General features: G+C 44.6%; 1 protein-coding gene across 1 annotated transcript; it reads left to right on the forward strand.

Annotated features, from left to right (window-relative positions):
* Positions 1–1,103: 1,103 nt before the first annotated feature.
* LOC128594916 (butyrophilin-like protein 1) lies at positions 1,104–10,311 on the forward strand. The gene is made up of 10 exons (XM_053603824.1): positions 1,104–1,373; positions 2,011–2,137; positions 4,159–4,509; positions 5,121–5,402; positions 5,535–5,735; positions 6,307–6,327; positions 6,419–6,445; positions 6,635–6,661; positions 8,647–8,673; positions 9,324–10,311. Exons 2-10 carry the CDS (start codon positions 2,056–2,058, stop codon positions 9,815–9,817), a joined length of 1,512 nt encoding a protein of 503 aa, XP_053459799.1. The 5' UTR covers positions 1,104–1,373; positions 2,011–2,055; the 3' UTR covers positions 9,818–10,311.
* The last annotated feature ends 1,960 nt before the right edge of the window (positions 10,312–12,271 follow it).

The following is a 12,271-nucleotide window of genomic DNA, read 5'->3' on the forward strand; positions in this document are numbered from 1 at the left end:
ATAATTTACCAACTTTACCATTTTTAAGTGTGCATATCAGTGGTAATAAATACTGTTTTTTGAAGTTCTAGATGAGGCAAGATTAAGCTTTCATGGTTTATGTTAGAACACTGATTGTTCTCCCTGGGATGGATTGGCTGGCAATGAACATGAAAGAAATTTTGAAGAGATGGAAATGTTCCATGTTTTGACCAAGGTGGTGGTGATTCCAGTAATATAAGCATTTGGAAAACTTCTTTGAAATGCGTGTTTTAAAACCAAGCATTTCATTATATACAAATTATAGATAAACAAATTTCATTTCTTTTTTCTTTCTTTTATTTTTTTGAGACAGAGTCTCAGTATATCACCCTCGGTAGAGTGCTATGGCATCACAGCTCACACCCACCTCAAACTCTTGGGCTTAAGCAATTCTCTTGCCTCAGCTTCCCCAGTAGCTGGGACTACAGGCTAATTTCATTTCTTAACTAGCCAAATGCACCTCACTAGGGATAGAGAACATTTATTTAGGATCTTGTTTTCCCCCTGGCTAGACTGTTAATAGCTCAATACTAATATTTATGTAAATGCTATTTGTGTCCTGATTATCTGTAAACCTTACATAACATGAAGAAATAAATAAATAGGAATTAAACTTAGGAAGAATAAGAAATGGAAAGAAAATCCCTTTGAGCACACACTCTATGTCTGCCACTGTATAATTGTGTTATTGTTTTTGAATTGTTTTTGACATACTATTGGGATCCTGTCCTTGGAGCACAGAGGACATTTCTGAGCTCTGATTTTCCCCTGCACAGCTCTGTACATGCCCAATGTTGACTATGGGGTGGGAGAAAAAAGTACGCTTCTGATGGACGTGTTCTCTAAATCAATTAACTTTGTGAGTTGAACACTGAGATGACCCACAGACATATAGGAAGATGATTTCCTCTCCCTGGAATAACGTAGTTTCAGCCTTTTGCAAGTGGAAAAATTGAGTTATGCCAAGCATTTTCAACAAAAACACACACCGGCATCCCTACCATTCTAAAACTCAGCCCAGGCCAAAGTCTCCTGGAGTGACCTTTAATACTTCCACTTTCAGAGTATCTGAAGAGCTGGAGGCAGGCTGGGATTTTCTCCAGTCTAGGAGACTCAGTCTAGGAGAGACATTCAAAAGCCGGGGTACCTTGGCAGCTCCTTTCCTCTTCCCAACATAAGTAATATTTTCCCAACCCAGTGATGGGCTGGAAACCTGCTGGCCCCCCACCCTGGGGACACACCCTTGGATGCTGACCACAAGAACAGCCAGGTGCAAATTGTCTCTGGAGCCAGCCTTGTAGGTGCACCCGGAGACCAGGAACTTCTAGGAATCCACCAGCTCAGTCCAGATGGTGAGAGAGAAATGTGTGGCTATGTGCAGGTGTGTCTGTGTGAGAGGACTGAAAAAAGGGGGACTTAAGCTCTGGACCCCACAGTAAGTAAAGGTCCATTCTTTTGGGGAGTTAAGTCACAAGAGCCATTTGTGGTAAGTAAATAAATGAGTGTAAGAAGACCAAAGGCAGATTGGGTGAGCGGAGTGGACTAAGTCTGTATCCAACTTCATCTCTCAGCATTGTACTCAGGGAGGCCGAAGCAAGAGAATCACCTAAGCCCAAGAGTTTGAGGTTGCTGTGAGCTGTGATGCCACAGCACTCTACGAAGGGTGATATACTGAGACTTTGTCTCAAAAAAAAAAAAAGTTCTCAATTTCAAAAAGATCCCTGGTGAGAAGGTGAATCCTGAGATAAGTGAGAAAGACTGCGAAGCAGCGTGAGAGGGCTTTCTACACACGCTGGGAACAGCTGATTTTCAGAAGAAAGAGAAAGAAGGAAAACCCAGTGGGGAGTGGGTGGGGGTTGATGATGTTGATTGTTAAGGTCTGGTAGGGACAAACAACCAAAAACCTGTGTATACAATTCAATCTCTGAACAGGGGATTTTTTTCCTAAGAACCTCCATTCTGCTGCCTTCTCACCACCCTCTCCTGCAGAGCACCCTGTTGTTGGAGTGAACGTTCCCACCTACCCTGAGGAAGATGGAGGGTTTTCCCAGCTTCTCTCCCGCCGGCTTCCTCCTCCCTTTTCTCCTTCTCCGGGTGTCCACTCAGCGCTCAGCAGGTCAGTGTCTGCCTCATGCTTTTATCTATCGGCTCGTTTTCAGTGTTTTCTCTCATAGAAATGGAAACACTTGGTCATCCATCGTCAGAGTCCCTTCCCCCTTGATTAGACCTTATAAAGTCCCAGCTGTAACATTTATCTAACCCTTTATTGAGCGTAGGTGATTTTAGCTTATTTACTTTTGATATAACTGTTAAAACATGCTTGGTAATGTTGACACTGCCAAGAAAACCTAAGTGTGTGTACAGAGTGTGTGCTCAGGATTCCTGACCTCTATTTGGTTTTGATTTTAGACAAATCACTTATTCTCTCTGGGACATGGGTATTTCTTTTATAAAAGAAAAGAGCCCGTCTGGATGAAGTTTTCAGACTTCAGGGTTGGAAAGAAACTGGATAGAGCACAAGAGTGACATTTTGTGTTAGCTCTTTAATTTGGTGTCAAAAGAGTGATGAGTATCAAAATTTTTAATGTCCATACATGCTGACTTAGCAATTCTATAAGAATTTGTCTTATAGAAATGCTCTGCTGTTTGCAAACAAACACACAGACAAATACATAATGTTTACCACAGTACTGTCTATAGTAAATAAGTTGGAAGCAATGTTAATATTCACCAATGTAAAGTCTTGAACATGACAGTGTAGACAGTGTTAAAAACAATTAGGAATAGCTTGACTGTATATGCTGCAATGGTTGGAACTGGTGCAGAATTTGATATATAGTGATCCCCTTTATGTGAGACAATGATTTTTTCCCACCACATTGTGGCTATGTGTGTAATGTCAAATGCCTTTTTAAAAATTAAATTGCTCCATAACATGTATAGCCAACAGCTCAGTATTAGGTAGCTAAGGACATGTATCCCTTGAGTTACAACAGTAGCCAGGGGATACCAAGCGTTTTATACAAGAATGGAAAAACTGGGGTGACTATGGTCTCAGTCTAGCAGATGGCCAAAGTCATGCTCTTTGCCCAGGATGGCCTGACCCACACTCTCTGGGACAGGTGGGCCAGAGCTAATTCCTTTAAGCTCATGTGCTCTTGCCCTTTATACTCAGTCTTCCTGGGCACCAACACAACCATCCCTTTCTGTGATCTTCCCACTCTAGAGTCATCATAGATGAGAGTCCTTAAGTCCTAACCATTCACAGCATCCACAGTGTCCTGAACCTCTATTGATTCAAGTTTTGCCCAGGGGTACCTGTCATCTTTTAGTCTTCATGGATTTCTGAAGTAAAATGATTTTGAAGTGATGGTTAAGTGACTCGATGAGGGAGCATATTTTCTAATTCAGGCAAAATCCCCATTGCAGTCTGCAGCATCCTCCTTCCCTCCCCTGGGAAATCCAATTACCCTCTCTGGTAGGGGCTTCCCTGACTCTTGACATCTGGAGCCACAGGCCAAGTCCTGCACCCCTTGAAGAGGCATACTTTTTATGAAAAGATTAATTCCAAGCATTCACACTTATTTAAAAACAAACAAAAGGGTCTGCCTCACTTTATAATTATTCTTTTCATCCTGGGGTAAAACACTTCTATGCCCCTAATCCATCTCCAAATACACAGTAACCTGAATCTCAAGGTCAAAATGTGCATTTATCTCTTAGGAGCAGGGTTCTGGGAGACAGGGATAAGGGAAAGAGAAGCCCCCAAAAGATAATTGCTTATCAAGTTGCTTTGCCACATTTAATTCTCAATTAGTCTCTTTTACATAGATTTTACACAACTTACATTTGGAAATGTGTAGAAACTGTATGTCTTTTTAAATGGCAGACTTTAAAGTTATTGCTTGTGAAGACATGAATGTAATCTGTTGGCAGGGGTAGGGGAATACGGCTGAAAACGTTAGATTTTATACATCTGTGTACACACACATATTTTAAAAAATTGAAGATACATAATCATCTTTTGAGAACCGAATACTAATAAAACATACATATGAGTCCCTGAATAAGAAAATGCAAATAGGTTTTCCACCTAAATCATCCCTCACCTGTTTTCCCAATCTGATTTTCACACAGTGTCCGTGTTTTCTGTGAAGGGACCAGCCGAGCCTGTCGTGGTGCTGCTCGGGGAAGACGCCCTTCTGCCCTGCCAGCTGTCCCCGGCGCAGAGCGCGGCCCGCTTGCAGGTCCGGTGGTACCGCGCGCAGCTCTCCCCGGCGGTGCTGGTGTTCCAGGACGGGCAGGACCGAGGCGGGGAGCAAATGCTGGAGTACCGGGGCCGGGCGGAGCTGCTGGGAGCCTCCCTGGGCAGCGGGGATGCCGCCCTGCGGATACGACGTGCGCGGGCCTCTGACCATGGCCACTACCGGTGTCGTGTTGAAGATGGCGACGTGTTCCAGGAGGCCGCTGTGGAGCTGCAGGTTATAGGTATGTTAGCCTGGCCCAGAGCGCAGGTCGTGACGTGAAGCAGAGAGGACACGCGCGGTCCGGCTGGGAGTCAGTGATACGCCGAGGGCAGTCTGGCCGCTGGCGGGCTCCCGTGTTCACGTGCTCTTTCTGTGGCAGAATGTCAGTGTCCTAAACTGTGCCGTGAGGATAAGACTACACACTCATTTTGCTTTAAATACCAAAGAATTAAAATTCCTGAAGATGTTTTGACATCCCAAAGGACCCCAGAAAACTCAGTAGCATTTTCGTTCAGATGAACACTGACTTTCTCAAACATCAATCAGACATTCTCATTCTCAAACAGTAATTGAGTAAAAACCCAATCAGAAAAGAAAATTAATGGGATTAAATTCTTCTCCTAGTTTTAATTATCCCTGCTATTTTCTCTTCCTAGAATGAGCCCAGAGCTCTCTCAGTGACAGAACTTGTAAAAGCAGTAAGTTGATTTCAAAACTGAGCCAGAACTCAACCTGCCACTAGCCTCTGAGCTCCTGTGTACTCTTCTAAGTGAAAGGCAGTTTGGCCTTCAGCCTTAAAGGTCTCTGAGCCCCAAGGACCTCTGATCTAAGGCACATGTCTTCTCTCCTTAGGCTTGGGCTCTGTCCCTCGCATTCACATGACCGGCCCTGAGGAAGGCGGGATTGGAGTGCTGTGCTCCTCAGGTGGCTGGTTCCCCAGTCCCAAGGTGCAGTGGAGAGACACAGCAGGAGTGAAGCTGCCATCCCTCCCCGAGTCTCAGAGCCAAGATGGGGATGGACTCTTTCATGTGGTAGCATCTCTTGTGGTCAAGGACAGCTCTGTGGGCAATGTGACCTGCTCCATCCAGAATCCCCTCTCTGGCCAGGAGAAAGCATCAGCTATCTTCCTCCCAGGTCAGTGAACCACACGAGTCCAGAGGGTGTGGTAAGGGCAGGGATGGAGAAGAAGGGCTGACGGGAGCCTTGGACCAAGGGCAGGACTTCCTCCAGCTCCGCCTCTGACTGTGTCTCCATCTGCCCTCCCAGAGCCCTTCTTCCCCAGGGTGTCTCCGTGGAAGGTGGCCCTGGCTTGGGCTCTCCCTGTGATAGGGATCCTCCTTTCTGGGCTCAGCTATGTTGGCTGGAGAGAACATCAAGCCAAAAAGAGAGAGATAAAGAAAAGGATAAAAGAATCTCAAGAAAGAGACCAGATGAGGAGTGAAAAGGAAATGGTGCTGAAGAACAAAGGTAAGGTGGGAGAACAGGGCAAATCAGAGGTTCATGGGGAAGCTTGTAAGGTAAGTGAAGAAATCAAAGATTGCCAAGGACAGTAAGGGAAACACAGGGTATCAAGCACTCCAGAGGGCTGAGCATCCTATGAGAGGAGAAAACCATGTGGGAAGCGAGAAGATCAGTGGGCAGCGGTCGTGAGGCCTCTGAGGTGCAGGGCCCCAATCCACACCCTGCTCTTTTAGGCCTCTTTTTCCCAACTGTGGTTTCTCCTTGTGAAATGTCTTCCACTGAATTCTCTTCCTACTTATGCTTCAAGAATAAGCTTCAGAAACACCTAAGAAATCTTAAACTCCCATGAAATGTGGGCATTTCTTCCTCTGTGACCTGCTGGCACTTCCCATTTAACTTTTCTTAGCACTTGTCACTTTTTCTTGGATATAAATATTTGCTAATCTTCTCACTTACTAAACTGTGGGACCCTTAAGGGAAGGCCAAGCTTAATTCATTTAGCTACTCATTTAGCTCACCTAAACTTAAGGTCAGCTAAAACCCAATTTGATGGATTTTATATCTCCTCCTCTTTCAGAGAAACTCAAGGCAGAGCTTGGTGAGTCTTGCTTCTTTTTGTGCCCAAGGTGGGATTTCTTTGCCCCTTTCATAACCTGTTTGGGTCTCTCACTAAATTTTGTTTCTTTCAGAACGGCGAAAGGCATTGTACCATGAAGGTAAGAGTCTCTGTGTCTCTATACCTTATGATGTTGTCCTGACGCCCAACGTGTTCTCAGCTCCATTCCCTAGAGGAAAAGACTAAAGATTTCATAATGACTTTGAAAGAAAACTAAGAGAAAATCAAAGAAATATAAGGCCACAGGTTAATGTCTTACCTTGTCTTACCTGGATTTGTTCTGTTTTAGATTGGAAGAAGGCCCTGATATATCCTGGTAAGTAACTCTCTGGTTTTAAATCTTTCCAAGTGCTTCTGGTATTATGAACATAAGTGCAGACATACACACACACACCTGTCCACTCGCAAGTTGTAACCATCGATTTGGTATCAATTTGTGTCATTTTGTATTTGAAGACTCAAATAATCAATTGTTTTCCAGAGCTAAGGATAAAGGAAAAATAGCTTCTAACTGGTAAATTCTACAACATGGCTGGGGTAAGACTCAATATGAACTGTTAGACCAGCTATTTTGGAGAAGGAAGGGACAGAACTCAGTGATTTTTTATGAGATTTAGGAAGAATAAAGAATAGTCTGTTATGTCAGCATTTCTATATGACAAAGTTTAAAAGAGCAGATAATAGGGCGGCGTCTGTGGCTCAGTGAGTAGGGCGCCGGCCCCATATGCCGAGGGTGGTGGGTTCAAACCCAGCCCCGGCCAAACTGCAACAAAAAAAAGCCGGGTGCTGTGGCGGGCACCTGTAGTCCCAGCTATTCGGGAGGCTGAGGCAAGAGAATCGCTTAAGCCCAGGAGTTGGAGGTTGCTGTGAGCCGTGTGACGCCATGGCACTCTACCAAGGGCCATAAAGTGAGACTCTGTCTCTACAAAAAAAAAAAGAGCAGATAATATACTTCATATTTGGAAAAAACACATTAACTATGATTGTACATATTTTATTTTACTGATTTAAAATAAAGTTTAATATATAAGGACATTGATTTTAAATATTTAAAAAGCAATCTTTGAAAATATTTTAATATCATTTGTAAAAATATACAGTTGTATCAAGTAGTAGAGAAAATTGGCTGTTTTTAATATCCTTCTAATGTCTGTGTCTGTGCATTATGTGGGTTTAGAAATGTGTGTGCATGTTTGATATAAAGTTGGACTTCACAAACATGCTAGGCCATTCCTTGAGCATACTTGGGTAGTTTTATATGGCAGACATTGTATGAGGTGTTGGTATGTAAGCCATCATCACTGACCCTGTGGAATTTAAAGTCCTTGGGGGAAAGAAGCGAGGAGGCAGGCCACGGCATTCGCCTGAAAAGGCCCTGATGGGAGAGGTCAGAGGAGTGAAGCTGGTTAAGTAGTTTCTTTTGAGAGTTTTCTTTTACCCACTGCTTAAATGTGTTCCTGTGATACTAATGATTAGGACACATGAGTTTTAGTTTCAACTCTACCAATTCCTGCTGAGAGATTAGGTCGCTTTCTCCTTTTTGACCTCAGTCCTCTTGCCTCTGAGATGAAGCGAGTGGGATTCACGTCTTTCTTGACTCAAGTACTCACATCACAGGCTCTACACATCATGGTGCTAAATTTCTTACTGAAGCTCGGTTCAAGGAGGGGCCAGTGCAGCTCCAGTCAAGAATTAAGGATGAGTCATTATCTGTGTATTGTCCCTACACTGCATGAGACTACACACTCTTTAAATAAAACCACCAGTCCCCATTATGGGAGAAATTGTCCCAGAAAAAAGAAAATGCAGTTTTACTTCCCATGAGGAATCTCACTCTGGAAAAAAATATAAAACATCTGGTAATAGAGGCCCAAAACAACCGGGGACTAAAGGCCTCAGCCATATGCTTAAGCCCTGCTTTGAGGAGGTCATAGCCTGGAAAGAAACCCACAATAAAACAGAATAAAAGGCCTTTATAGCTTTCATCCTCAGAAGAAGGCCATATAGGTCTCAAGGGCACAGTGCAGGGGCACCTTGACACCAGGCACCTGTTTCAGCTGTGCTCCAAACCTGGCTCGGCCTGGGGAAGCTTCCTCCAGTGTCAGACTGAGTTAGGGCATAGTTCCTAACCTGAGACAGGGCACAGAAAGCATGCCACTTGTCCTGTAGTTTCTGGATATTGCCAAGAGTGTGAGGAGAGTTGGGAGGAGAAAGTAATGAACCAAAGAAGGAAGTGTCTTTTCCTTTCCGTTCCCTGGGTATGTTTCCATCCCAGCCTCAATTTGTATTGCTCTTTTGCAGACTGGAGGAAGGAACATTTTAAGCCTGGTGAGTGTTTTTGTTTGTCTCTTGGCTCCCTTCCAAACAGCTGTTTTGTTTTCCCTCTCTAATACCACCCCTAGTTGGAAAGACAGAGGCACCATCATTCTAGAGAAGGGAAGGAAGAACCTGCATATCATTTAATGTTAGCCTGAGCTGAAAATTCCTGCTAGGATTGACTCCCCTGGTTGTTTCTGCCTTCACGTACTGACACAGCTTTCTTACCTGTGTGGTCCACTTGGTTCTGAAAACAGAAATTGACATACCTCTTCAGCTGAGGAGACTCCTAACTAAGTAAAAAGTGCTTGCAATGCCAAGAGTACTCCACCGCTCTTTATAAAGGGGTCAGTTTATGTAAGACCTGATACTAATTGAAGAACATATTTCTAATTTACCGAGAACATGAAAAGAACAGTAGCCTCATGTGAAAGCTCCAAGTCCTAGCGCACACAGGCACTCTGCTGAGACACTGATAATAACATAGATAAGACTAAATGAGACCAGTAGCATAGACTCCACAGTAAGAGCACACACAAGCCCCCCACCCACTGAGAAGAGAGGTATTTTACTACCAGCTCCACATTTTCCTATGTTTAAGTCTTCACCTATATAATAGCTCTCTGAAATATACAATGGTGATCCCCTTTTTTCCCTTCTAGCTCCTGTGTCTCTAAATCTTGGGAAAGAGAATTGCAGAGAGGAGACACAGGGTCTATCTCTCAGTAATAAGCAAGGAGACGGCAATCTTATCACACTTGATAAGAAAGACTTCAAACCAGGGAAATATTATTGGGAGGTGGACATCATGGACACTAATGAGTGGACTCTGGGCATTTATGAGGAGAACGAAGGTGAGAATGGATTATCTAAAGAAGCATCAAAGAAATTCAGAGTCTTAGTGAAGAAGGGCTGTGACTATAGGGCTCTCGCCTATTGTTCCCAAAACATTGCCCTGGAAGAATCTCTCTTAATAAAAGAGCATCCACAGAAGATTGTGATTTTCTTGGATTATGAGGACAGTAACCTTTCTTTCTATGACATGGCTAACGGTGCCCACATCTTCTCCTTCACCCAACCTAGCTTCTCTGGATCAATCAACCCTTACTTCAAACTTGAATCCCTAGAGCTCTCTCATCTGCACAGTATTAAGTGACTTGGAGGAAGGCCTTATTCCATGAACACAGCAGCCTGTTCTCTGTAAACTCCAGGTCTTCTGTCCTTGACTGGGGATCTCAAGCATTGCTCATTATGAGATTGCTTAGCCTAAGATGCCGTGAGTCTTCTTAGCCAGAGTTTCTGATTACACCAGTGTTTTTTGAATAATCTGTAGAGAAGAATCAGGTTTTTGTTTTTTGTTATTGTTATAAATGTTGTTACTTGCTTTATATACAATATATCACAGTCTGGTAATTTTCCAAAATAAATCACTGAAAAATTACATGAATAAAAAAGGTATGCAATTACAAGTAACACTTATTTTATTATTAGATTCAACATAAAGTTGTTTTGTCAATTTGCTTTAAAAGCTTTATAACACTCTATTTCTGTTCTTGTTTAACAAAAAACTGGTAAGAAGCAATTTATGTATAGGTCTTTGGACTACACTTTACAATGTTTAAGGTAATAAAAATGAAATAAACTTCACACTTTTCAACAGCAAAACAGCAAACCTGAGTAAAAATTACAAAAGAGTGTTATTTGCAAATGGTGAAGGAGAAAAAAAATTCTAATTTGATAATAAGCTAATCTGTAAATGCAAAGCTGAGTTTAGGCTGATAAAGCTGCAGCCTTTTTCTGCCTGTGGAAGAGGAGGGAAATTTCTTTCTTTTTTTTTGAGACAGAGTCTCAAGCTGTGTGGAGTGCTAAGGTGTCACAGCTCACAGCAACTTCAAACTCTTGGGCTTAAGCAATTCTGTTGCCTCAGCCTCCCAAGTAGCTGGGACAACAGGCACCTGCCACAACACCCGCTATATTTTGATTGTAATTGTCATTGTTGTTTTAGCAGGCCTGGGCTGGCTTTGAACCGCCAGCCTCAGTATATGTGGCGGGCACCCCACCTATTGAGCTATGGGCGCTATTCCAGGAGGGAAATTTCAAGCTCTGAAATTCCTTCTTCTGCTTGATGTAATCTGTTAAAAATGTCCGCTGCATTTTGAAATTCCTTAAATGACTCTTTCATTTCCTGAAGTTCCATTTTTTCTTAGATTATCTATCTCTTTAGTGAATTTCTCATTTATGTCCTGATTGTTTTATTGTGGTTTCTTTGTGTTTGTTTTCAACTTCTAAAGTCCATATCTGAACTTTTAACAATTTCCTTTAGGTTGGTACCTATTGCTGGAGAGCTAGTGTGAGCGTTTGGAGGTGTCAAAACAACCTGTTTTTTCCAGAGTTTTTGGAGTTCTTATGCTGGTAACTTCTCAGCTGGAACCTCTTCTCTCAGCTAAAAATAGACAGCTTTGCAGAATACTTGGTCTCCTCTGTTGGGAACTCTGTTGCTCAGTAAAGAGGAAGAGACGCCTGGATGATGCGCTGAGTCCTGCTCTGGAAAACTGACCAGCTAGGAGGGGGCGGATGCACCGTGAGCCCTTAAGGCTGCTGTTTTCTTGCATCTCCTTGTTGCTCTGTGGCTGTCACAGTCCCAGCAGGTGCTGGAGAATATTATTATGACGGAGTGGGCTGGTCCCCAGACCGCTGCTCAAAACTTGGGTGGGGGCAGGGCGAATTTCTCTCTGAGGAAGTGGGTAGTCGCGGTTTGCTCTACCCAGGTCCCCTGGCAGCAGCGGCAATGGTGGCTGGCTGGGGCTACCTCGGCAGGGCATCGGGTGCAAGGTCTGCGGCGTTCACGCCACCCAAATCCAGCAGTAGCAGCGGCATGTGGCAGAACACAGACCAGCGGTACACGTGGCTGGGTGTTCATCCTGCCCAGGTCCATCAGTGGTGGCGCTACCCAGGCCGCGGTGGCAGCAGCTGCATTACGCAGATGGCGGCAGCGGTTGTAGGGGACTCCACCGCAGTAGTGGCTGGGCGGGGCTACCTAGGTGGCAGCAGAGGGCGCCAGGGTCCTGGGCTCTTGCTTTCCCTGGTTCCTCTGGTGGCCGTGGGGCTCATGGCACTCGCTTTATGGGGTGCGTGAGAGCTCCCGGCCTCGCCTTTCTCAGCTCAGCAGGAACCAGAGGGAGCGCACAGCAACAAAGCTGACCCTCAAATAGACGCAGCGCCAGCTGCAGCACCGGGGTTTGGAAGCCAAAGGGACCCTGCCATGCCTTCTCCAGAGCAAGGCCACCGCCCTGCCTCCAGACAGCTCCCGTGTCGTCTGGCGGCCTGTGGGGGACCCGCCTGCAGCTGGACCGCGTGTCTGCGTGGGAAGTGTCCAGCCTCTGTACCTTCCTCGCACGCAGGCACCTCTGATCCTGACAAGCACGTCACCCCTCTTCCCTCTCCTTCACTTTGGGTGCTTCCCTGTAAATTCCCAATGCTCTCTCTTAGAGCATTGATCTGAAAGTGAATACTCATCACTTCCATCCTCTCGGTGACGGCGGCTCCTGCCGGCTGCTTCTAGTCCGCCATCTTGGGCCCTTGCTTCCTTTACTTCAGTCTTATGGAAGCA

Source organism: Nycticebus coucang, chromosome 9 (assembly GCF_027406575.1).
Source record: "Nycticebus coucang isolate mNycCou1 chromosome 9, mNycCou1.pri, whole genome shotgun sequence".
NCBI classification, from domain to species: Eukaryota; Metazoa; Chordata; class Mammalia; order Primates; family Lorisidae; genus Nycticebus; species Nycticebus coucang.

Bases quoted from the DNA above. Each gene is read 5' to 3' on its own strand.
- LOC128594916 (XM_053603824.1), top strand. From the start codon at position 2,056: ATGGAGGGTTTTCCCAGCTTCTCTCCCGCCGGCTTCCTCCTCCCTTTT. The intron at 2,138-4,158 runs GTCAGTGTCTGC...ATTTTCACACAG, and splicing joins GTCCACTCAGCGCTCAGCAG to TGTCCGTGTTTTCTGTGAAG. The intron at 8,674-9,323 runs GTGAGTGTTTTT...TTTCCCTTCTAG, and splicing joins GAAGGAACATTTTAAGCCTG to CTCCTGTGTCTCTAAATCTT.